The sequence below is a fragment of the Wyeomyia smithii genome, chromosome 2, assembly GCF_029784165.1.
Source record: "Wyeomyia smithii strain HCP4-BCI-WySm-NY-G18 chromosome 2, ASM2978416v1, whole genome shotgun sequence".
Taxonomy (NCBI): domain Eukaryota; kingdom Metazoa; phylum Arthropoda; class Insecta; order Diptera; family Culicidae; genus Wyeomyia; species Wyeomyia smithii.
This window is the reverse complement of record NC_073695.1, coordinates 98,195,580-98,222,543: the sequence shown is the minus strand read 5'-3', so window position 1 is coordinate 98,222,543 and position 26,964 is coordinate 98,195,580. Positions and strand designations below refer to the sequence as shown.

The 26,964-nt window shown below is 38.1% G+C and overlaps 1 protein-coding gene across 10 annotated transcripts in view; it reads left to right on the top strand.

Moving 5' to 3' along the window:
- Positions 1-26,964, top strand: part of LOC129720326 (la-related protein Larp4B) — an 81,315-nt gene that overhangs the window by 33,635 nt on the left and 20,716 nt on the right. The window contains exons 1-2 of one of the 10 annotated variants that reach the window (XM_055671789.1): positions 5,264-5,972; positions 7,321-8,301. The exons of 4 other annotated variants lie outside the window; for them this stretch is intronic. In XM_055671789.1, the coding sequence (XP_055527764.1) occupies positions 8,292-8,301 (10 nt within the window). In that variant the 5' untranslated portion in view covers positions 5,264-5,972; positions 7,321-8,291. Of the gene's footprint in view, positions 1-5,263; positions 6,355-7,083; positions 7,194-7,320; positions 8,302-26,964 lie in introns of those variants that run through there. 5 more of the 10 variants (XM_055671793.1, XM_055671790.1, XM_055671792.1 and 2 more) reach the window with 5 other exon arrangements.

Below are 26,964 nucleotides of genomic sequence, written 5' to 3'. Positions count from 1 at the left end.
ACCAGTTAAAAACCACTGTGTTTAAGTCATTTTTGAGCATTCTCAATTAGGTTGTTTAGCTATATCAGTTTTTCATGTCATCTGAAAAAGCTTCATTCCTTAAGCCAAACGTAATTTTCAAAATTTTTCTGTAGACCTTTTGAGGTGCGAATGTATTAGTGCCATTAGTTGAGGAAAATATTTACAAATAGCTGTTTTTAAATTAAGAATAAAAATAGCTCTAAATCGCTACAATGCCAGTTGGTATATGGGCGAACTGTCATTGTAGCGATTTCGAGCAGTTTTCGTGGTTTAAAAATTGAGAGACAACGATAATTTTGACGTGGGACTACGTCTTTCTTCACTATACTAAGGCACATTCTGTGAAAACTGGATTGAACATGTAACGTTTTTGTTTGGCGGAATGGAAGATTTTAGATGCTAATGGCGTTCAAACAACTGTTCCGATTTCAATAGTTAATATACCGTTGGAAAGCTAAAATATACAAGATTTGTGTAACATGATAATTTTAGTTACCATTTTCTTATTACTCCGTGAAAATTGCGGATAAGTTTGAAGGTCGAATATCCACATACATTTTTCATACGATTGGTATATTTCCCTAACGCAGACTTCAAAAACATAGACGAAATGATTTCACGCATTAAGTCATTGGCTAGCAATGCCAGCCAATTGGCATCGCATTCATCACCCAACGTAAGCGACGAAGAAAGAAAGCAGAGATGCTTCCACGTGATTGGTTCTTCCCCCAATCACCCAAGTTCCCCACACTGAGTGACGCTATAAAAGGACATTCCGTGTTGAGAGAAGATCATTCCCTGGTCGACCGTCAAGGCGAACAGTTCGGCTTCCCTTCGATCTGAGTTGGACCCCACCAGTGGTAATCTAATTCAGATATCGTTGTTGGAATACAGCACGAAATTGGACGTGAACGGCACTGGGTACCATTGGAAGCCGTTGGAAGGGACTATTGGAAGCCGTTCGGGTGCTGCCGATAGTGTAGGTATAGTGTTTCGTATATCAAGTGTGTGTTTCTGAGTAGCGTGTGGGTGTGTTTTTGTGTGGGTGTGTGAATATCGTTTGTGTGTATGTGTGCGTGTGTGTGTATGTGTGTGTGCCTGTGTGTGTGCCTGTGTGTGTGCGTGTGCGTGTGTATGTGTGTGCGTGTGCGTGTGTATGTGTGTGCGTGTGTGTTTGTGTGTGTGAATGTTTTTGTGTGTGTGTTTGTGTGTGTGAATGTTTTTGTGTGTGTGTGTGTGTGTGTGTGTATAGCGTATGTGTGTATTACGTGTATGTGTGTATGTGTATATAACATGTGTGTGCAAAAATGCACATACTATGGCTATGGCAGAATTGAATCTTTAAGCCCACCGTAGTCCCACGGTAAGCCTGCGGTTGTGCAATCAAGCACATCCCCTTTAACTTTTTTTTTTTGGAAAATCACGTTTTGCTTAGAAAATGCAGCTTTTTCAGATGATATAAAAACTGATATAGCTAAACAACCCAATTAACGTTCTCATTCGACTCGTATAACCGGTAGTGACGATGGAAGTCCTGAGGAATGATAAAGTGCATCAGGAAAACCGTGAAGGTGTTGAATTTTTTGTTAATGTTTAATTTTATATACTTTCACCGTATTTGATCATTATTTCGTTGAACATATAAAAACTTTGTGAACCACCAGTTAAAAACCACTGTGTTTAAGTCATTTTTGAGCATTCTCAATTAGGTTGTTTAGCTATATCAGTTTTTCATGTCATCTGAAAAAGCTTCATTCCTTAAGCCAAACGTAATTTTCAAAATTTTTCTGTAGACCTTTTGAGGTGCGAATGTATTAGTGCTATTAGTTGAGGAAAATATTTACAAATAGCTGTTTTGTTTGCAATGCTATGTTTTTAGCAGCTGGACAAATATTCAGTTGAACACTCAATATATGTTTTAAATTTATTTCTGAATGAATTTTTTTTTCGTGATGAGAAATCGGAACAAGCTGCTGAAAATAATCGACCAAAAATGTTAAAAAGTGATAAGAGTCGAAGCAACGAGATGCGATGATTTACACTTTGGAGGAAACAAAAGCAACTCTATACAGGTTTACACGTTCACTAGTATGCGTAGGTGAAAAGTCACTTATCTCTATTGTTGTCATTCAATTTTTAAATCACGAATTAAAACTGCTCGAAATTTGCTCGAGCAGTTTTTTAATTTTTCACTTAAAAATCGAAACACAATGACATAAAATTAAAAAAAAACACGTTCTGCTTAGAAAACTACACTAGGGCTAGACAACTTTAGTTTCAAGAGATTTAAAAGAGATTTCGGTAATATTATTCGATATTAGTGGATACATTTCGATATTTATCGTTTATCCGTCACATTCATACCACTCCGGCAGACTCCGACAATAATGTGCTGTCAAGGAGTAGTGATACAAGTAGACGGGTGCCTGATAATGTGCCTGATAAATACTTTGTTATATCGAATATTGTAAATATTTCCCAATATATTAATAGTGTCTTGCCCCTAGGTTATACCTGATATATAGAAATCAGAAATCCGTGAGTAGCTAAACAACCCAATTCATTGTTTTGCAATAGAACATATAAAGCGTGTGAAAATAAATATATCCTTAATAGTACCTGATTGCAATACCTCTCAATGTGTTACCTTTCTTGTTCGTTTGGCTCGGATTTTGACCTGTTCGTTGAGCTCACAACATTCTCTCCTCATATCTCTCCCTCTGAGTATTGCTAGTTTACAGGATACGTAATTTTTTTGTGTTTTTTTACGCGGATTTTTGAATTACCACGGTTTCTACGCGGATTTTTGAATTAACGCGGTTTTTTTATGAGGTACGTATCCACCGCGTATATCAACTTTCAACCCTACCTGCATTCTCTATGCAACCATATTTTTTCAGTGTACATTCAATGCTGTACTTGTTCTGTCAAACTAGCACCTCCACGGTATTTTCTCCTGGGAGACGTTCGTTACGTGTGAAAGAGAGCGCAATGTATGTATGTTTGTCCCGTTTGTCCTGCATTCGAACGCACGGCTGGGTGACTGAGAGGAAATAAAACTTTATACATCTCGCTCACTGAATCGCAACACACAGGAAAACAACAGAAACACGTACACAGACTCACTGCTGAGCTGAAGGACTTCGACGACGACGGTGTGATCTTTCCGCTTGTTGTACAGCAGCAGCAGCAGAGTAGTGATGGGAAATGTCGCCCAAAACGGACATCGATAACAATCGATAATTCCGGGGCTTTTATCGATAATATCGATAAGTATCGATAAATTGACAGCTAAAGTTTGCGTTAAAAAATTTTTTTTTCAGATGGTGATGAAAAAAAACCTATTTAGGACGGATAATTGAGTTGGATAAATTTCCCATGGAAGGTTATCATGTTAGCTTCCTCACAAAAAAATATTACGTCCTTGCGTGCAGCCTTCCGGCAGTTAACCGGAACATTCGCCATGGCGGACGAAACCATGCGTGCAGCCATGTTGTTGAGCTCTTTCTTCGTTTTTTTTTAATTAATTACTCCTCCGTTTTCGTGACAAAATTGTTGGAATAGATCTTGCGCTTCAAGTTTGCCCAGAAATTCTCGATGGGAAGCAGGTGGGGACATTGGGCGGATTCACCGATTTCGGTACCACATCGATATTCAGCCGCTCCATCTCCTCCACCGATCGCTTCGAGTAGTTGGCCGACGTAAAATCTGGCCAGAACACTGTGTCTTCGCGCTTATGGTATTTCTTGATGAACGACGCAACTTCTGTCAGGCACTTCGTACTATAAATTTTTCCGTTCACGGCCAGCCCGGAGCGAAAAAAGAGCAACTTTGACATCCCTTTTTCGCTGATTGTTAGCCACATCCGCACCTTCTTGGGGAACTTGGTCTGTGAAATCAACTTTACCTCGGTGCTCACTTCCTTCGTGGGGGAGGTAAAATACGAAGAACCTTGCTAGTCGTTGACATCCAGGGTGAGATAGGTCTAGTCGTCCAATACCACTGCCACGTCGCGATTTGCCGGGAAAATTGACTTGACCTTCTTATTCAACCGCTGTCGCTGCGTCATTGCCTGCCGCTCCGAGACCAGTGAACGGGACTGCCGCTTCCTGCATGTATATCCATGTTCTCCAGATGCTTTTTCACTGTTTTAGAGCGAGCACCAACCTCTCGGCCAAGTGCACGCAGCAATTTAGCCACCTTTCCCTCGGTCTTCCTCTTCAGCATCCTTTGAAGCTTCTTGTCGCTCAGGGTCGTTGGCCGCCCGGAACCGGGCTTTCTTTCGATGCTCTGATCGTTGTCCAATAGTGTCAAGATGTTGTAGATGCCAGAACCGGCATACCCGGCGTCCACAAAGTGCCGCACGATGTCCGTTTTTGACGCGGCGGGGTACCATTCTTCGAACGCGCACACTTCACTTTTTTCGCCATCCCAGTTAGAGTTTGACAATTTTTTTTTGCTATTGCTAGTTTCGTCAATGCGATTAAAGGAAAACCCATGAAAAATCGGCAATTTTTGTCAATTTTTTTACCGCAAATGTTATTCGACAAATGCAATTTTTCTATATAAATTTGTTAAAAACAGAGACAGTGGTGGCCCAAACAGAATGGATACGTTTGCGTTGCGTTGACGTCAATGTGACAGTAAATGTATGGGCTAACTGTCAAATTACCGCAAACGCAGCCGCAACGTATCCATTGTGTTAAGGCCTTGAATGAAAAATCTTACGATACTGCAAATGAAAATTCAAACAACCGTACGAGTTAAACAGTTTGTTTTGGAGAGTCTTCGGGTTTTACGCCAGGAGTGCTTTCTACAAGTAGTTTCAAGCCGAAGTTCATTTTGAAGGTTGTATAATAAGGGAAATAATTGATGCAGGCAAAATTCTGTCAATTTTTAAATGGCCAAAACTTGGAAGCGAAAACACACAAACACATGCATGTCCATCACATTATAAGAATTGGCAAGCCAGAAAAAATGCATTTTATTACAATTTCGTATCATTGCTTTTTATGAGATGTTGCAAAAAGTTTGGATATTTTTTCAAAGTACTCCAGTTTTAAGTTGTCGAACTCATCTGTTCTTAGGAAACTAAAAACTATAAATACTTTTTTAGTTACCATTATTTCTCAGAAACTCAGTGACACCCGGGGCGAACCTTTACACCACCCCCAACAATGCTAAATCTTGTCGAATAGCAGCACTCAACAAATACCTAGCGCAGGGGCGACTCGTGGCTGCTGAACCTACCTGTTCAACTATAAATTCTGAAAATCAGAGTTTGGGGAAGTAATTACAATTTTATCCGCGAATAAAAGCAAGTAATTCCCTTTGTTATTATTCAAAAATAAAACTAAAAAATAAGAAAATAAGAGCATGAATTTGGATTTTAGATTCATTTTTTGCCTGAAGTCCACATGTGCATTGCACAGGTTGCACCTATGGACGAGTCGTCCCTGACCTAGCGGCAAAAGCAACTCCTGGGGTAGGGTAGGTGTGGTCTCCTTCTTTTGGGTCTCCTCCAGTAGCCTACCGCACTGACTTGTGCTCACCCTTAAATATCGATAATTATCGTTAACGTCAAAAAATTAGCGATAATATCGATGACCAGCATTTATCGATATTATCGATAAGTATCGATAAGTTTCCCATCACTACAGCAGAGTACTCTGTGCGCGGCCATTTTGGTGATTTTTGTCTCGTGTGGTGATTTCGAAGTGGCAGTCAGACCAATAGCAGCAGGCAGCAGCTAAAATCGAAATTTTACCCTCGTACTACTGCGTACCGAGTTCTAAAAAGAACTGTCGCGAGTTCCGGCACCTTCGGTTGTTTCTTTACGGACGTTGTCGAATTGATTTCGAAGCAGGCAGTGAAGTGTTTTTCAGTTTTTAGTTTCGGCACTACCGAAGTGCAACTCTTTAAAAGAGGACATTTTTCTTTCCCATGCAGCAGTGAGTTTTCTTTTGTTTAAATAGTGTTGAATATTTTCAGAAAAATGTAGTGTAGTGAAGGAAACAGTTGATTCGATAATGTATTTAAAATCATGATTTCCATAAAAACCAATCCCGGATACGCAAAAAATATTGGTGGGGTTGGTAAAAAGTCCACGGAAAACGTGCCTCCCTGCAGTTTTGGAAAGTGGTGTCCGAGTATCAAAAACCCGTATAATTTGTGTTGCCTTCGTGTAAAAGAGAAAAATATATTTCGGTGATGGCAGAAAAAGGGAGATAATCTATGACATTTTGACGATTTTGACAGCTTCTGGCGGTAGTGGTGCTAGAAAGCAAAAACGTTATCTGCTCGCAGTGCGGTAGGTGTGAGACAAAACTTCAAGTCAGTTACAGTGTTGCTAGTTTCAAAAGATAGATTCAAAACCCATATTTTTGTCCGATCCGTTTTATTTTAAAATTGTTTTGCCTATATTTGCGACATGATAAATGTGAAAAATGTACTATTTCATATAAAAATCGATGGTGCTAAATGCGGCGAAAAGCTTAGTAATATCAATTCAAAAATGTCCAAGCAAAAAAGTTATATGTAATTATAAAAACTTCAAAAGTTTGAAATGTTCAATAGACCAAAAACTAATCGCAAAAGGTTGTTATAGTAAGCTAAATGCTAGAAGATTGAGTCCAGTATAACGACGACTATATCCTCACAATAAGAAGGTTTTACATTCTACTAGTTTCTCAAGTACAATTTTTTATTGTTATGGTTAATATCTATTGGTGTTATATGAACATAACAGAAAAAAATATTCCATGATGAATTGATTTCGGCAACACTGAGTCTACATTCTGACTAGTTTTATTAGGTCTATTAGCAACGGGCACGTTTGTGGAGACGTTCGTTGCGATTGTGGATGTGTTGCGATGATAGGTTGAATTTGGAACGATGAACAAGTATGCTTTGCTTATGCAGACAGTTTTCTGCAGCTCTTCTATACTTATATGTGCACGAGGACTGACTGAGTCGCGGTTACTAGTTATAAAAAAGCGAGTGTTTCTCCGCAAAGTGAACGATTGTCTTAATGTGAAACACATGGTTTCTTAGACCTGAAGACGAAGAAATACTTTCTGGCAGTGTATTTTTGTTACTAGAACTAAAAATTATAATTTTTAGTTGACAAAATATTCAGAATAATTCGGTTACAAAGAGCGAATTCTGTTAAGGTGACTTGCAGTGTAAACGTGATTTCAAGCTAGCAGTGGAAGACATTTTGAATCGTAAAGATTAAGCTCTTCTAAAATGAGATTTGTAGGATGGAAGACATTGAATATTTTATTTTTTGTGTTTCAGAGCAGTGTGTGAAAATTCGATCTTGTCGACGAAAAATATTTGCCGATTGAGCAATATATCAGAGTGGAAAAAAGTGAAATATCAAAAAAGCGAATGAAAGAAAAAAAAAGGCCGACCATAGGTTGAAAATTAAAAGTGACAGCACATTCGTTGTGATTGTGGGCGAAACAGAGAAGTGCCACTTGCATGTACAGGAAAAAAGTGAGATAAGGAGAGAAGACACAAAATAATAACAAAAACAAATACAAGAAGAGTCGAACTAATGTTCAGATAGTGAACAAACTGCTGCATCAACACAGGCGTATATAAACGTCAGTTGCAGAGGTTGGCACAAATACAGTGCATCGAAGGTAAAAGTCACAATACACACATACGGCGAACCGAAACGTCGCAAGTGTCAGTGTTGATAGTTTTTTTTGCTTACTGAAAAAGAAACGGCAAATTTCAGCAAAGATAAGTGCTTCAGTAATAATAAGTGCGAAAGAAAAAGTCAAGTGATAATAGAGTAATCAGTAATTTCTTTTTCTGTTTGATTCATTACTTCTTTTATTACTCGCTTGTTTGATTTTGTACTGGTTCTTCGAGAGCGTGAGTGCGGTTAGTGACAAAGCAAGTGATATTACGCCTTGCTCGTAGAAGTTGAATGAAGTGCAAATACGAAGAGAGTCAACAGAAAAAGTACTGTCATCGTATTGCACGAGTAGAAATTTTTCTTTTCGTCGAATGTCGATCGGAGTAGTTGGAAACAACCAGCAAGTCATCCACTACTTCACACACATGTAAAAACCCCTGGCGGAGCGAGACTCGTCTGGCTACTGGACCCAGCCCAGAAAGCGCTCGTCTCCTCTGCTGTGATCCCTCCTCCTGACTGGTCAGGGGATAAGAGCCACGGCTTGGTACGAAGTCATCGTTTCTCTTGTACGGGAAGTGTTGTTCCAGAGTCGGGATTGAAACTGAACGATAGCTGAGAAATGGATTCTGGTAAGAAAACGTTAACGTTATGTAAAATCAAATAAATATATTAGTGGCAAATTCTCCTTGCTTGCCTTTTGATATATTAAATATCACTCTGACATATCGTTCCTGTTATGCATGGTGGCGCCTGAATGCAATCGACAGATTGTCAATCGGTGCCGGTTTCAATCTTGTGCGACCTGAGTTTGATAGCTAGTGGCTTCTAATTATTTATTCATTCAAATATTTGTTTCTAAAATACACATCTAAGACTAAAAAAAGCCACAGTCTACGACTTCCAAACCAATCACATGCAACAATCAGGCATTCAGCAGGCAGTTCAATAGTATTACTGTGGAATGAGTGAAATTTTATTGCTCTTACTTCGCTCGACTCTTTTGTATGACCGCCCCTAGGGGTGTTTCCCCCATAGTTCCGTTTGTTAGACTGTTCATTCATTTGGCGATTGGCAGTTGCTGAACTGGACGCTTAATATGGGACTTTACTGAACATAATTGCGGGTAGTTTCACTGTTTCAACAGTCACTTTTTCTCCTAGCGCTAGTTCGTACCGGATGTGTTGATTGGGTTTGCCTAATTATTTATTTTAGGGCACACTGTATGAATGTTAAAAATCTAAACCATCATGCTAGTAGGTGTCGCAATTTTTCTTTTATGCAGGTACTGCAGAAATTCATCCTTCATTTTACGAATCAGTCATCCTAAGTCGAGACCAGTGGTTCCTCTAGTCGGTTATGTCGTGACATTGGTTGTAGCATAAATAGACGTATTAATTTGCAGTTGGGGCCAACAATTATCCTCTGTTGGAAAACATCCGTTCGTTACCAATAACGTGAGTTTTGGGAGATTGATGTCCAACATAATATCTAAAAAAAAAATGGGGATAAAAATCATGATGCGGATTTTTGTAACACATTTGAATTTTCAGGAATCTGGTTATACCATTTTCGTCAACAGATCTGCTCGAATGCGATGCTAATCAATGTTAATATACTTGGAATCATTTCGTCTATCCTTTGAATATCTGCGTTAGGAAAATCAGTTATACGTATAAAAAATGTAGGAGGAAATTCGACCTTAAACTTATTTCCAAATTTTTAGCGCAACAAAACTTTTTATTGGATACAAAAAAATGAGTTCGATTAACTGAATCGGTTAGTATGTAATAGTAAGTCCATCAAGCCCTTGTTCAGAAACTCGAATTTCACTATCGACCATCGAAAATAAATTAAAAATGACCACCTCATCGATAACAACTAGATTTGGAATACGTCAGGCAAATCTGATGCAAGGGGCAACTTCCTTATCACATTCTAATTTAATGGAGCTTCCACCACAACGTGATGTTTCTTCCGTTCTCTACGTTCGAAATCGACCCATGCAATTGTTCCATGTCTATTGTTGATAACAACCATTATCTTCTGGTGTTTCGTCTTTATTTATTAGATTACGTCATTATTATTGGTACCAGTTACCTAATTCCGCTCTCCTAGCTGGTTTCGAGGAATGAATCTCGACTCGGGTGAGACTGTTAGTGTCAGTAAAAATAAAAGCGCTAGCCCCGAAACTGTCCTGTACATTATACATCAAACAGTTGGCCACGAAGTCTTAAACAGAAGATCGAGTTCCGATTCGGAATGTTGCACAAAGGCTTTGCTTTTTTGCCTCATTCCGCTACTGCCCAGCGAGCGGCTTGTTGTTGTAGGCGGCAACCATTCCGATAAGCTTATCAGGTCGGTACAACAGAATTATGATTGCGAAGGTACATCTCTTATTTGGCTGAAGAGTTCTGGAAGGACTTCTTGTTCAAGTAGGTAAATATAACGAACTGTAAATTTTAAACTTGAACTAACACTGTACAATGAACATCAGCAAAATAATGAACCTTCTGCTTAGAGTGATAGTTACGCAATCGAACGCTTTTTTTTTAAATAGCAAAATAAGTAAAAATGTAAACATTCGAATTTCAAAGGTCGAAACACTTCGTCAAAAAAATCGTTCCCACAGATTCATTGTCCTTTGCGATGCAGATTTTGTCATCAAACTGTGCCTTGTCTTTGGTAGTGAGGCTGTGATGGAAGTTATTATTCACCCAACTAAAGACAACGAAACCACATTTACACACCCGTAACTGCGTGGCATAGCTTGTCAATAGTAGTACATCGTAATTGACGGTATGTGACTAGCAATTACATGCGACACACGGGTACCGTCTTCAATTTTCCCTAGGTTGGTATGTGTATGGGATTTTAATTACTGGTCAATTCACTTTTATTCTGTTGTGAGTAGAGAATACGGGGTGGAGAAAATATAACTGGCTGCGTCAAGCTATTTCATTTGAGAAAGCACAGATTGTTCTATATTTTTCATTAATGTTACCTTTGATTATTTTTTGTATCACACTTATCCGCGTCAATGCGGCTGATGTTATGAAAATATGCCTTCAAATTTCATCAACATATTCTGTAACGCTCATTTTTTATTCGCAAAGTAACGCACGTATGATTTAAAAAAAATAATTGCGAATTACTCCGAACTTCGTCACAGCGAAAATTGACAGTACCGCACTGCATGGCACATCGAAATCAAGGTCAAATCTCTCGACACCATGATTTGTAAGTAGAGGACAGATGACTAGTTGATTGCGGTTTTTCTGCTAAGCGGTTTTTGTTCCTGCAGGGTCCATTAAATATGCATTAAGAAAATATATTGAAGCGTGGCCGGCAGCGTTTGAGCGGTTGCGTACAACTATTACACACGGTACATCTAGCGACCTAGTTTCAATGCAGCCAACGAAAACTTTCGAAATTGGGTCAAAAGATATAAGTTCACAAAATTACTGTGTTCGTTTAAAGCTTCAAAAAACAATAACTTATGCTTTTTCATATCATAACATAACGAAACATGTATATTAATGTAACTAAAGCTGAAAGCGCAAAGTCAGCAAAATAAATAGTATGAAAATTTAGTGCCTACCCGATGCTCATTAAATACCATACTCCGTCATTTCTTTGAAAAAATGCTCTGTTTTGCTAGCTTAAGAAAATACAGGTCGGTGATTATCCGGAATTTTAGACTCGATTATCCGGAATTTTATTTTTTTGTTGTTCGTTTTTAATTTTTGTTCTAAAATTTAACCTTTACCATGCCTTCTGGCCCATTTGTTACCATTAATGGCACTTCCGGTATGTTTGGGCATGTTCGAATTAAGTGAAAGTAATCAATGTCCAATTTATTTTTTTTACTTCTCAAGATTTTATCCATTTTCGCTTCAGAAATAATTTCGTGTTACGCCACTGCATCACACAATTAAAATAAAAAAAGGAAATATTTTTTTTTATGTAAGTTAATAACAAATATGAATATTTTTTTCTGTGATTCGATTTTCCGGAAAATTTGATTATCCGAAATGAATTTTTTTTCGATGTTCCGGGTAGTCTAGTCTGACCTGTATCTAGCAAAACAATATACGTAAATAGCACTTTTAGTTAACAAACAGTTCAATAACGGTCAAAATAATTCAATGCTCATTAAATACTCTTGAAAAAACCTGCTTTCCATAATAATTTTGTGTGTATCGTATTAATTGATATTTTTCGGTGAACAATTACAAAACAAAAAGTAATTGTTCACCGAAAAATATCAATTAATACGATACATATGAAGTAACGGTGATTATACCAACAAACAAAAAAAAAACAACCATAATAATTTTGTTGATTTTTTTTAATTTTTCAAAAATATAACAATACATTTTAATTTTTTTTTGAATATCTTCGTCTGAAATCGGTCAGAAACCTTTTGATACAAATGCCAATCAAATGGATTCATACGGAGGTAAAAAAGCAAAGCCTTGGTGCTACATTCCGTATCGGAATTCGACCCTCTGACCTTCTGAACCTTACTATACACAGACTTCGCAGCCGACTGTTAAATGTACAGGACAATTGCGGGGCTAGCGCTACGATCCTACTGACACTAACAGTCTCTCCCGAGCCAGGACTCGAACATACGACGACTGGCTTGTTAGGCCAGCATCGTACCTCGAGACCAGCTGGGAGCTAAGGATAGGAGGTAGTTTTAATAAATAAGATGCTTTTACATAAATTATTCGAAAAAAAAATTCTGTGAGCTCAAGGACAAATTTACAAACACAAAAACAGCATTTCCAAGCAATTCCTGAGCAATCAAATCTCTTCGATGTCAAAAAAGAGTTGTGTTATATCGATTGTATATTTGTTGCTATAGACCCAAAAACAACTCACAAAAAAGCGTATTTTAAAAAAAAACGAAAGTTTTAAAACCTAATAATGAAATATTTCAAAAACAATTCCACATAGAAAGTTAGTCGGCAGAAGCTTTGATTAAAAATTGCTATTAGAATCATATTGCATCATGAGAACTTGATTATTCTTAAAAATGTTGAAATTGGAAAAATTCTTTGAGATTATTTTCAAGTAAAAATTTATCTTACATTTCTCCATCCAGAACTTTTTGTTAAAGTTACCTAAAAGCTATACCTTTCAAATGAAACTTTTTGCGCTAAAGACATAGCTGATCTAATTCATAAACATAAATAATGTCATTATTCTGAGCCTAGTCACTGAAAAGCTACTATTCACACTAAATAGTCACTAAAGTCACTGTTTCATGATGAAAGGGTCACTAAAGTCAATATTTTAGCTTCAAATTACTTACTTACTTACTTAGATGGCCGTACGTCCTAAGACATGGCCAATTTACTCGGTCCATGGCTGCCTGCCTCCAGTTCCGCGGGTACCCGGTACTCTGCAGATCGTGCTCCCTCGTGCCCCTCGCCTTCTCGTTTCTGCCGGATTTAAAGCGCACACCAATTTTGCAGGGTAGCATTCTAGCTACATGCCCTGCCCAGCATATCCTTCCAGCTTTAGCCATTTTCTGAATACTGGGTTCACCGTAGAGGCGCGCAAGCTCGTGGTTCATCCTACGCCCCCACACTCCTGCACACCGCCAAAGATGGTTCTTACCACCCGACGTTAAAAAACTCCGAGTGCTCGCAAGTCCTCCCGCCTCGAGGTGATCTGACGTCGATAATGTCCGAGAAGTGCCGACCATCTATCAAAACGTGGTCGATTTGTGTTTCTGTTCTATTCGGTGATCTCCAGGTGAGTCTATGGTGGAGGCTATGCTGGAAGAAGGTGCTACGTATGGCCATGTTCTTGGAGGTGGCAAAGTCGATTAGTTTGAGGCCATTTGCATTCGTCAGCTGGTGTGCACTGAATCGTCCAATCACCGGTCTATACTCCACCTCCTGGCCAACCCGAGCGTTGTAATCCCCGATGATGATCTTGACATCATGTTTTGGGCAGCGGTCATATTCACTCTTAAACTGCGCGTAGAATTCCTCCTTGTCGTCATCGACACTCCCGAGGTTGGGCTATGCACGTTGATAAGGGAACATTCATAAAAGACGTAGCATCCGAGAGGGGAGGAGGGGGTTTGCAACTGCCGTGACGATGGGGAGGGTGGGGGGTCAAGCCAAGCTTCGTAGAAAATATGAAATTATAAATAAAATGGATTTTTTTCTAATTGTTCTTTTTTATTACTGTTTTGGTCTGTTAAGGGTAATTTTCAATACACTATTGTCTTTTCTTGTACATTATTGATACAATGTATGTTCTTGATAATTATATGCGCAAGAAAAATTTGCCATGATGGGGGGGGGGGGTTTGTTATGAAGCTACGTCATTATATAGAGAGGGTCTGCAACTTTGTGACGAAATGCTACGATGGGAGAGGGGGGGTTCAAAAAAACCCAAAAAAGCTACGTCGTTTATGCATGCTCCCTAATACTAATGTTGAAGAAACGGCCTGTGATCCTCAACCTGCACATTCTAGGGCTGATTGGCCACCACCCGATCACCCGCTTCTGCATCTCTCCCATCACTATAAAAGCTGTTCCCAGCTCATGTGTGCTTCCACAACTCTGGTAGATGGTGTGACCATCCCTGTACGTACGCACCATCGTCCCCTTCCAGCATACCTCCTGCAGCACTACGATGTTGAACTTGCGGATCTTCAATTCCTCGGAAAGCACGCGGGTACTTCCTAAGTAGTTGAGAGATCGGCAGTTCCATGTTCCAAGAATCCAATCGTTAGTCCGTTTTCGTTGCCTAGCTCCTAGCCGATTGTTCCGGTTCGTAATTTTAGCTTCAAATGAGTAAAATAACTATTGCTGTATTGAGACGAACGTTGGAAAGCTTGATTCACTTGCTGAAAACCAGTAGAAGACTTCGCTTACTGCCCCCGAAACCATACTTAAGGCTGCATTCTGATATCGAGGAACACTCCTTGGAGTTCCGAAATATTGTCTCTCGCTACTATTCACAATGAATCATCATGTTTCAGGCCTAAGAGGCATTCCATGGGAAATAGGTAAAAAAAATGAATTTTTTCACAGCTCCTCCTTTTTGATAATAAATTTATTTTATGCTATTCATGTTGATTCGCGACTGCTGTTTCAAAAGGGCTTAACCAAAATGGTGACTGATGGATAAAAATTTCTGTATCAGGAAAACGGCCTGTTTGATTGAAATTGTGCCTTAGGCAAAGTTGTGGGTAAAAAAATTGCGGTTCCAACAAAAATATGTATACTGTATCGGTAGTTTGTTCTGAAAAAATCGCAAGGCCTTTATTTGATCGTTTGCGAAACTCCGGCACATGGAATTTCGGGAGGCGAAATTTTGGTGTCGGATGTAACCCTGCGATAATCTAACCATTACAGAAAGTTTCACATAAGCATGTATCAACGACACGTTGTAGACTGGCCAGTAGGGTGGGACAAAACATAAATGTAAGCTCCCATGCACTTTTCGTGTTCCTTATGGCTCCTAAAACAGCTGTGTAAATTTTTAGATCGATCGGTTGAATTATATTTTTGCGCTCGATTTTTAAAGTTTCCATACAATATCATATGAGAAAATCCACTTTTTCAAACCACAATAGATCAAACAATGGTCGCAGTGGATCAGTCTTCTACAAGGGAATCCACTTTTTCAAAACTTATTCTCTAGCAATGTCCAGTTGGCTCCTAAAAATATATCGATACTTGATAGCTATAGTATATTTTCCTGGAAAAAATATATCATATATAGATATCATTTCTTATCACATGGTTGAATTGTCAACAGCGGTATGCTGCAGCAGTATTGCTAGAAAAATTCAATGGTGAGCCGTTCGTCAGATATTCAATCAGTGTGAGGGAAATATTTTTTTCTACGAGCACCGTAGCGTTTTACGGTCTTCAGAAGAGTTTTTCGCAGGAAAATTTTCTATAAATATCATGTATCGATATATTTTTACGAGCCAACTAGACATCTCTAGAGAACAAGTTTTGAAAAAGAGGATTTTCCTATATAAAAGCGTATGAAAACTTTAAAAATCGGGCGCAAAAATATAGTTTTACCGATCGATCGGAAAATTTACACAGTTACTGTAGGACCCATAAGGAACACGAAAAATACATGGGAGCGAAAAAATAACATCATCGCTTTTTCCCATATAACCGTGTCCCAGTCTACTGTCCAGTAACACAAAATATTAGTCTGCATGTCCTCATAGCAAAATATCCCTTTTATCAAGTAGATATCAGTAGTGATGCCAGCAAAACCGAATTGGAAATGGTGAGTTGCGTTGTCCGCTGATGCTCATGCTTCTGATTCCGTTTTGGTTGGAATCGTTACGGATTCTTACGACGTAATTTGTTGAATAATCGTGAACCAGGATATGCTTGAAGGACAATTCTAACGAGAATTTATAAATAAACAAAATGCAAGATTTTTAAATTTCCTATAAGTTACCTTTAGAACATCTGTACACCATAATGTAGTAACTACCACAAAGCACTTTAAAATAATTTTCAGTTTAATTTGTTTAAAAGTTTCTTCCTATGAGCCTTTTTGAAGCACAAGACGCACACCTTTTCGCGATTCTCTCTGTGACCATGCATTTTGAGTATTGCTATAACTGAGTCACAAGCCTGAAGATGAAGATGAAAATTTATTTTTTAGATTGTTTCATCACCATGACAACTGCTAAGCACCCTAAATAACGTTTATGTGTATCGGAAGACTTGGTTTTCAATATTGAGCCGGATAAGATGAAGAAAATACATAACATAAGAAGTGTTTTTGGTCTAATTTTAAGCTGGATTAACGTAAAAAATGTTGTTTTCAGATTTTTAATACCTTGTTTCTAGATTTTTTTTTTAAATCAGAATGTGTAATTTTGTTAAAAATGAAATGAAAAATCGAGGAAAAAACAAATTTTCACCGATGAAATATTTTCGGGTTTCATATTTTGAACCTAGAGGGCTAAAACTATGATCCTACGGAGAAACATTTTAGGTACATTCACTTTGTATAAAAACCTTCTTTAAACATAGCGTATACTACAGAGTTTTCAACTGTTCTCTTCTTGTTCAGTTTTACAGAGTTGACGAAGTTGCATGCGTCAGTGAGGGTGCGAACATACAATTTATGTACCTTTGAATTTATAGAGGTAGATCCGTATACTAGTTTTTATCACTTTCCCAAAAACATCAATTTCCTGTGAGAAATGAGATATTAAGTTTGATTAATTTTTGGCACTTTATTTCATTTAAAACGTAGGGACTATGACGTATTATCATGGATACAGAAATGCGATAGCCCAAAGCCATTGGGCACGACAAAGCATGTTTACGTGCTATCAGTTTGGCTCTATCTCATTCGCGTGGGAGCATTTTTATACTAAACCGATCACTGTAGAAAAGTATAGAAATGCTTCCCCCTGTGTATTTTGAGGTATTGTAGACCACTCTAAGCAATTTGAAAACACCGAAGATTACATGATGAACATTGTTGAAAAGAGGTTTTTTTTTTAATTTTTCAACATGCTTTTTCAATGAACCCAAATAATACTTTGTTCGAATACATGTATAATTGATAACATATATTGCAGATAAAAATTTAAACAACCAGTCAAATCCTCCTGAACATTTAGTGGGCACGCGCTATTTGCTCGATTCACTGTTTTGCTTTGTCTAGTCAGCCGAACTAAATTATTCTCTTGTTTTTGCTCTTTGTGTACGAGTCTGTATGTCGAGATGTCAGAGGAACGGCCTGACGATTGACCGGTGCCAAATTGGTGCAATATATAAAGAGCAGCCACGATTTCGTGAAGCATTTGCCAGAATTCGCCGTTGTTGGCTCGGTTAACTCGACGCTTTGATTTTACAATAAGACTGGTGTAATCGAATGTTTGCTGTGTAAATCACCAAAACGAACTACCATCATTATTATTCAATAAAAATATAAATAATTCTCACTCACTTCAAGTTTTCCGCGACATTCCCCATGTCAAAGAATAACATGTGAACAACAATTCATCGTGTTCTTTATAAGGGGAAATGTGTGTGTTCCGGTATTTCTCACTATAATTATAATAACCAAATTATCTTTTCGTTACACGATCGCGATCGCTGCGAATTTCATGATTAATGAGAGAATATTCGTCCGTCTGTCTATTTGAAATTTCACTGCTCAGAAATACATTCTTTTATTATTTTGTTGGGTTACTGGCTAGGTGCGTCAAGCGCTCGAAGCTTTACACCAGGCCCAGGTCTTCAAGTCAGACAGTTTCCAAAAATTATTTCTGCCTGACGAAATAAGTCTACACCGACTTATGAGGGCACAACAGCGAATTGATTCCGAAAGTTTTCTGACCAAATCAAAGTAAAGGATTACTGGTCATCGACCTAAAATGAAAATTTCCTTCCAATTATATTTTCCTATAGTTGTATAGAGTAGTGAAGGGAAAAAGTACGCACTTAATTGTTTTCGCAACAAAACTATTTCAATAAACTATCATAAAATTCGGTTTTGTTTCCACGTGGTACATCCACCTTTTGTCTTCAAAACGTGGGGTGAGATCGATCAGTGGGGTGAAATTGATCACTTAAAAATTCGTGATAAAAAATACTAATCAAAAGATATTGCTCTTACAACACTAGGCAATGTTAACGTGTCCTTAAACGCAACTTTTGCATGATTCACATACCTGTCAAAGTTAACCCTTGCATGCCCGGTGCAATTTTTCATATTTTCGAAAAATTCTTCTAACTCAGTCAAAACTCAATCAATTGTGATCAAACAAGTTTCCAAATAACGAAAAAAAGTATTGAATTTACTTAAAGTAATCTTAGCTGAGGGTTAATTACGTTAAATTTGGAGAAGTGAGTAAAGTTTGATAAAAGCTCAAAAAATGTAATTTTCAACAATGATCATTCCATACCATTAAAGAAATACTGATGAATTCGCAGGAAACCACAAAGATTTTAATTTCAGTGCTAGTTTTTGAGCTTTTGCAACAAACCGAATTGAAATCGGTCTAACGACGATCAAATAAGAGCAAATTTAGCAACAAACAACTCGTGAACCAAAATAAACAAATTTCAACCTGAAATATCGTTATTTTCGTTTCCAAACTAGCTGTAAATGATATTTTTCAGCACCGAAATCATCATTTATCTTTAGCATATCGAAAACAAGCACATTGCCAAGGGAATGTATAGATTTCAATGGTGATCAATTTCACCCCAATTTACCTCATAGTACCTTATAGAATGATCGAATTTATTTCATGAAGAAGACGATAGAAATTTCACCAATAGCCGAAAAGGTTTACTGGAGCACATACCAGTACTTGTTTTAAAATTATACTATTTCGGGAAAAATGTACATGAAGCTAGTTAATGGGAAATTGTTGTAAAAATTGATCAATTTCACCCCGTTCCATGGTACCAGAGTCTTTGGAATTTTGTTCGTAGCATGAGAATTAAAATTTTTGAAAAAAATTCTCAATGCGAACTTTTACCCTGCATGCGAGGCAAAAGTTCGCACTGTATGAACAGTGTATTTATTACTATCCTTAAATAAGTACCTTATTTTTGCTAATTTTGCACCGATTCTTTTAAGCTGTGTAGAGCGGTGCTCGATTTTTTTTTATTCCTGGAAGTCCGGTTTTCTGGGGATATGTTCCAAACTGAGAGATTGTATGAATATTTGAACAGAATTTTACAGTTACTGGTTCAGTAGCTATCTTGAAAATAAATCCCAGCTGATCTCGAGGTTATTTCATTAAAGTGTGGACGAGATATAAGCACGAGGTTCACACCAAACACACGGTATATTTGAGTACGATGTAATCAAATATGATTGGATTCACTTTGCAATGAAATGTTATGACGTTGCACTTTTAAACACTCAATGTCAACAGATTCTTCGTGCACCATACCTCGAGCTCATTGATAAAATGTTGTAGTTCCAGACGATCGGATAATGGTTTGATGATGGCAACTATTTTCACATCATCAGCGTGAAATCAGCGACACCCAAATGGCATAAAAGTGAAGACTTCGTTGATGAAAAGTGTAAAAAGTAGGGGACCTAGATTGCTTCCTTGTGGGACGCCAGGGAGATTGGTTAAATATTCCTAGTCTACCGAACTAATTTTCACGCAGAGATCTCGATCTGTTATCACGAGAGATCTCAAGTTTCTCGTTCCTACTCAGCAGTATTCCGTGGTCTACTATAAACAAAGCAGCTTTCCGGTCTGTATAAACAGTGTGTACTTGTACCCCGTCTCCCAGACGCCTCAAACAAAATGAGACGAAATGAGTTAAATTCGTTACTACAGAGCTTTTGAGAAAAAAATCATGCTGATCCACGGAAACGTATTAGCGCAAATGCGATTGATGTATGATAATAAATGTACATTAGACTGGGGCGTCGTTATATGGAACATTAAACTTGATTTCATACAATCCTGAATTCATCGGAAGTCGATTGGTTTTGTCTCCATAAATAAAATTTATCAAGAGCAGTTGTTTGTAACTTAATTAAATATCGATAGAATTACAAAGCTTGTGTCTGAAACACGACTGCATGACTGTCATAGGACTACGTCAAGTCAGTTCTGGGTTATCTGATGTCTAGCACGGCGCGGCGTAGGCGATTCTATTAGCCATATTTACGTTGCTTCAGTATTTTGTTTTTTTTGTTTTTGACGCCTGTATCTTTGTGTAATATGTAGTCTAAGGCTACTGTCATACTGAGGCGTCAAATGAAGCGAAGCGTTGAGCGTTTGAGAAGCGGAATAAACAGAAGCGTTGGGTGAAGCTTCCTATGACATACTGGAGCGAGCGTCGCAAATGCGTTGTGTTGTCATATTCCTAGATTCCAGTAGCGGTTTTGCTTGAAGGAAATATGAATTCGTCCAATGAAGATTTTTTTGCTTCTTCAAGCACGGGAAATTACGTTTTAGTAAACATAGAGATTTTTTCATGAAATAAAATAATATTACTGAAGTGAGTTGCGCTACAGACGTAGTAATAAATATAAGAAATTATTCTGAATTTTAAACCCGTTGACCCCGAGCAACGTTCAACTAGTTTATAATATCTGTTAGGATTTCAATAACCCATGTGAGCACAGCTAGTTACTCAGCGGCTTGCATTTTCGCGACCAAAGAAGTTCAGCATGCTAGATTTCTGGCCATTCGAATTAAAACTCAACAATATCAATCAATAATATCAGTGCTATTTTCCCGACGACCTGAAAATTTTTCCCGATAGTATTTTCTATCCTACTTTTTTTCTTTTTTAAGATTTAAGACCAAAATAAAGCAAATATTAAGTACCTGGCGATATCAGGTTTAGTCTGAACATGGATTTACTGCACAACCCTCTTCTAAACATTTTAACATTTTCTAAACGAAAATGTATTTTATTTGCTTTTTTAAATTACCAAACCAAAACAAAGCAAATATAAAGCACCTGGCGATAAAAGATTTAGTCTGAATATGGTATTACCGCGTACATATACGCGCGTCAAAACACTACTCGTTCTGTTTCGCCGCCTCTATCGACGCGTCTTTGCCGCTCCAGTATGACCGGTTTAAGCGTTTCATATAGACGTTTGAAGAAGTAGCTCGGACGTTTTTGCGACGCTTCTTGCTTCGCTTCATTTGACGCCTCAGTATGTCAGTAGCCTAACGTTAAGAAAAGGCCAACTACTAATAATGACTTTTCAACATTGAACGATGAGATTACATTTTCTTTATATGAGATACTTTAGTGCACTAAATAAATAAATTCGTTTCTGAGGAAAGTGGTGTGATTGTAGCATTCCATTTAGCGGATAAAAGTATATGTGTTGTACATTGTAGTCATATTTGATATGTATATTTCAGGTAATAATTATTATTTTCTGAATTAGAGCTAAATTATCTAATTCATCGCATTTCAACGCAACAACGAACTACTTAAAGTAAGTCTACACAAGTTTGAAGGACAGTCATATTGCACCACTCGAGAAAGTAAAACGGACAGACAGTAAACAACACCGACTACATCTAAATATGACTAACACGATTGGCTACGTTCGGTCAGCACGGTTTTGGTCTTGGTCGGGTATGAGGCTGCATTGCGTTACTGCTTCGTACTGTAACTAACCTCGTCTAACCCAAGCACAACAAACCAAACAGCTGGCATGCAGTTGTGGTCCGGTCCGGAGTTTGGTCAAGCAGGCGAAAGCGTGTTTGTTGAATTAATGCATGCCACCTCACGGCCAGTTATCAAAAACTTAAATGCCAATCATTTTTGTCAGTTGGAAGAAAAAAAGAGAAATAGAAAAATGATGACTGTATTATACAGCCTTGTTGTGCTCGTTTTTTTAATTTTCGAGTGAGAAGCTACGTAATCACGCAACTTGATGTCTTTCGATTATGATCGAATGAGGTTTGTTTATTTTTGATAGTCATGAATTGCCATCAGCCCCACTAGTCTTAACGTTGATGATAAACAAACACCCATACGAGTGCGTGTAACCTTGGATAATTGAGACGACCGCAGAGAATTGCATGCACTACGCACTCGATGACGTGGATCTCTCCAAAGGAATCACTCGAACATTAAATCCACGAAGTAAAATGTGTAATTTTCGTTTTGTGAAGCAACGCCCTTTCCATAAGTTCATCTAGAATTCACACCATAAGGGTGCTAATATGGTGAAGCTTATCAGTCAAGCATCCCGTATCGCCACGCCGGGTAAAAATCATATGCGAGACGTTATTGTTTATAACTCTCACAATCAGAGCGTTAAAGCTTTCAGCGGCAATCACGTGATAATCGTTGAGTGAGCAAGCTGAAATTTTCCATTACCTAATCAAGCGAGTGAACATTGGGTACGTTCGTCCTTGGCAATAGAACTCAGGCAATACACTGGAAAAATGATGCGTTGGTTGGCACTTTTGTTTTCTTTTCTTATCGTGCCTCATTCAGTTTCTGGGTTTCTCTCCTGCGCCTAAACCACGGTCAATAAAACGAATGCAACCTCACGTCAAGCAGTGCGTCTTCAGTGGCGAGCGATAGCCATGAGTGAATACTAGTTCTGCACTATCTTATCAAGGGCGTTTGCTGGTTGCATATCTTTTTGATTATCAATTGATAACAGTGTTATATTTCATGTGCAATGATAAATATTCTGATGTAATGATTATTGAATATTTATAGTTCAAACAAAAACATAGCTTCATTAGTATTAATATTTATTTTTGGGTCGCACTCAAATTTAATGAAACAAAAAAAACGGCAGTACATACCTACAAACGCTTACCAGCTGTCTAAATGTAATAGCGAAAGTGGCAGAAACTATTTGTACGCTAAATTTGCGCATGTGTATTTCACCGTGCTCCAATGGATGTGAGAAAATCTGCGCATTTCTCGATTGCTTTCGTATGTCTTTCAGATTCATGCGCACTTTTGTTTCATATAATGTTGTTCAGCTACGATAGATGCGATGGTAGTGATCGACATCGGACCGGGTACACTCCGAAATGCCTGGTGCGAAGTCAGACCGGAAGATTGGATTGCGATTTTATTCCGGAACGGATAACAGATCGGGTAATGCTTCCGGGGTCTGGAAAAAAATATCGCGATCAAAATCGCAAAATTATCTTATATTCGTTTCGTTCTCGTTTTTATTTACGACCTCTGGACACGTTGCGTGTTATATTTTTTTAGTTGACACGGAATTGCAAACAAGAACAAATTTAAAACCTTGCGTCAAATTGCAGATGAAATAAAAGGCCTCCTGGCGCTAAATATGGACACTCGAATTTTGAAACAAAGCAAGCGTACCCTTGGCTATACTAAAAATCGTTCCATGGATTATTAACTATTGAAAGAAACAAACATATTTCGGCCATGCCTCAAACTAATATTTGAACTTCTTCCAACTTTTCGAACTGTGTCTATGGTGTTTTATTGATGTTACTACAACAAAGAATTGTTTTAAAGCATAAATATTTGTTATAATACCTTCCGGTAGTTGACGTCCTCTTGACTTTGGGTTAACTCAGGCATGATTTTGAATATGTGTGAACTGATTCCGAAATAATGCTACTTAAAGTCAGTATTTTGCCAAAAACTATAGTGTAGTATAATTCTTAGATATGTTATTTCAATGATAAATGCATAGTTTTCGAATATTCATTGGAGTTATCAGATAGGATGCGTAAAATGTTCCCGGGTGGGCCAAAACATGCAGATGGGCAAAAATACCCCCGTTACCCTAGTACGTCCGATCTCCTCCGGAATATTTGGGTAACTTTCGTATCTTTCTGGATCTGGTGGTTCTGTAAATCTGTTTTTATCTAGCTGTTGTTAAACGTGCATCGAAGATTTAAGAACGATGTCACTAAAGCTGGAAGTACAAAGTTAGCAGAACGAACTGCTTATAAGTTTAAAATTTCGTTAAAAGTTTAAGAAAATAGCTAGCAGAACAATATACGAAAATAGCATTTTTAACGGGTGAGAACTAAAATTTTTGAATTTTTCTACTGCTGTCGAAAAAGTAAATGTTCTTAAAGAAAAACCAATTTCCTTCTCATGAAGATAATTTCGTTACGTACTTTACTTTACTTTTATGGCAAAAGATCGCCCGCTGTTCTGGCATCCTCGTCGACAGCACACATCCGGCGCGTGCGAGGTCTGCCTCGAAGTCGTCGGCCTCTATCCGGTGAGCTGCTCAATATTATCTTGCCGAACGCTCATCCAGCTCAGTACAGCTCGTGATTCATGGGTCTGCGCCACCCTCCATTTTCTAGTTTGCCTCCAAGTATTAACCGCTGGATTTCACGCTCAAAGACCCCAAGCGCTCGTCGATCGGCCTCCTTCCACGACGCATGTCCGTAGAACGCCACCGAAGGATGTGAGTCCTGTAGAGCGCAAATTTTGTAGGCTACGGGACCTAAGCTGGCTACGCAATCCGTGATAAGCCCTATTCGCTGCCGCAATCCGTCTCTTCACCTCGCGGCTCACCTCGTTGTCACAAGTCACGAGAATACCAAAATAAGCAAATTATTCGACCAATTCGAAAGTATCCCCATCTATCTCCACCGCGGTACCAACACCCGTAGAACAACCACGCTCTCTGCCAGTCATGGTGGCATCAATTTGGGATTGTTTATGGTGTGTCCCATTCTCCCATTAAATGCCTACTCAACAGCTCTACGGTTAACACTAATTATATCAATGCCGTTTGCGAAGCCCAGAAACATGTGAGACTTCGTTATGATGGGGCCGCTCCTCTGACACCTGCCCTTCGTATTGCACCTTCTAAAGCTATGTTGAACAGAGAGACGTCACAAACGCGTCCAAAAATTCGCCCGCTGTCCTGACGCTTGATGTGAAACCGTCAAGCGTCACACGTAACAGAGCAGTTCCACAAAAAATGTCTCAGTTTTATTATTATAATAATAGTTATAATATTTTAAATCGGAAATTGTTGGGGGTTTAGCGTTACGTAATTTTAAGGGAGGGGGGTTATCTTGAATGTTACTTATCGGTACATAGGGGGGAGAGGGTCTGAAATCTGGATTTTTAGCGTTACGTAATATGTGTACGACGCGTTTCCGACAAAAAATGTACACTCTAAAAAATATATTTTTCATGAAAAAAAATTAAAATTAAAATATCTAAAAAAGATTATTTTTTAAAAATCTAATTCTTTCATTAAAACTACAAAAGATTACCTAAACAATGAAACCGGTCCGATCATGGAGAAATCAAGGAAAAACCCTAAATTAATCCACCTAGCGGTCAGACTCAGACATTCTCATTCAAACTTATTATTTGTAAAAATAGATTTACATGAATGCTTATATCCAGGTTCATTAAGCAGACAGTATGTGAAGTAAAGAGAGCGAAAAATAAGCGAACTGGAAATATGATACAGATTTGGAAAAATATACCGCATCCCGACGGGACTTGAACCCGCAATGTCCCTGTCTCCGGCATGGTGTTTTGACCAATTAAACTACGGGGGACGGTGGTACTGTTCAACAATAAAATATGAAATTTGACGTAATGTTAGTGCTTAAGAAATGGCGAAATAAAAGAAATGACTCTTAATTTCGAACAATTCAATCATGAGCGATACCGGGAACGTTCAAATAGTACGATACCACATCTAAATCATGTTGAGGCCATATATATATTGATCAAAGCAGGTATAGTTTTGAATAGTCTTTGAATTTCTTTTCGTTCCAAAACTTTTGAACAGTATATCAAATTGCTATGAAGTTTGTTATTTGTAAGTTTGAGAGATGAATCGTTTGTATGACACTAGTTGTGTTCAAATAAGTCGTGTAATACTTGAGATAATAGACTTTCGTTGTTTTACAAATTAAAACATAACGGTTGCTTAAGTTTGATTAAAATCAAATGAAAAGGTACCGTATAGGGCAGCCAAACTTTGAAACCACGTGTTCAATCATAATTCATCAGTTAACCCAGTTAATCAGTCAAATCGGTTGTGTAGTTTCTAAGATAATGAAGTTTCGTGATTTTCACATTTTGATACTTTACAGACGAAGTTACAGTCCGATTACAGCAAAATTCAATAGGGTGTTATGAGGCAGCTAGACCTTTCATTTGATACTAATTCTGTGGAAATCGGGTCAACCATCTCTGAGAAATGTGAGTGATATTGGGAGAGCTTTACACACACACATGCAGAAAATACTCAGCTCGTCGAAATGAGTCAAGTGGTATACGACATTCGGCCCTTTTGAGCACTTTTATACCTTTAGTTTTTGCAGTGATTGCTATACCTTTCTAGGAGAAAGGCAATTTCAACTTCATTCCCGAGCAAGGCCGCAAAAATTGAAATAGTACAATATCAAATTTAAATGATGTTGAGGCCACATATTTCGATCGTAGCTATAGTTTTAAACAGTCTGCGGGTTACGTTTCTTTCTATAACTTTCAAACCACATGTTTAAACATTATGAAATTCATTGTTTAAGGGTTTAAAAGCCCATTTATTTGAATTCAACAATGTTCATAGCTTCTGAGATATAAGAGCGTTTTTCACATTCTGACGCAGCGCGAAAACTAAAAGTACCGCGCTAATTCAAAAAATTTTTCGCGAATTTTCGAATTAACGTGGGTTTGGAACCAGAAACGTTTTAGTGTTTATCTAGTACTTAGTCCAAAAAATACCCAACGCCCTCCGAAAGATCCGGAATGACCGTTAAAAAGGACAATTTTAAATACTGGTTCTAGAGCGTCTTGGGTTTTTTTTTTCAA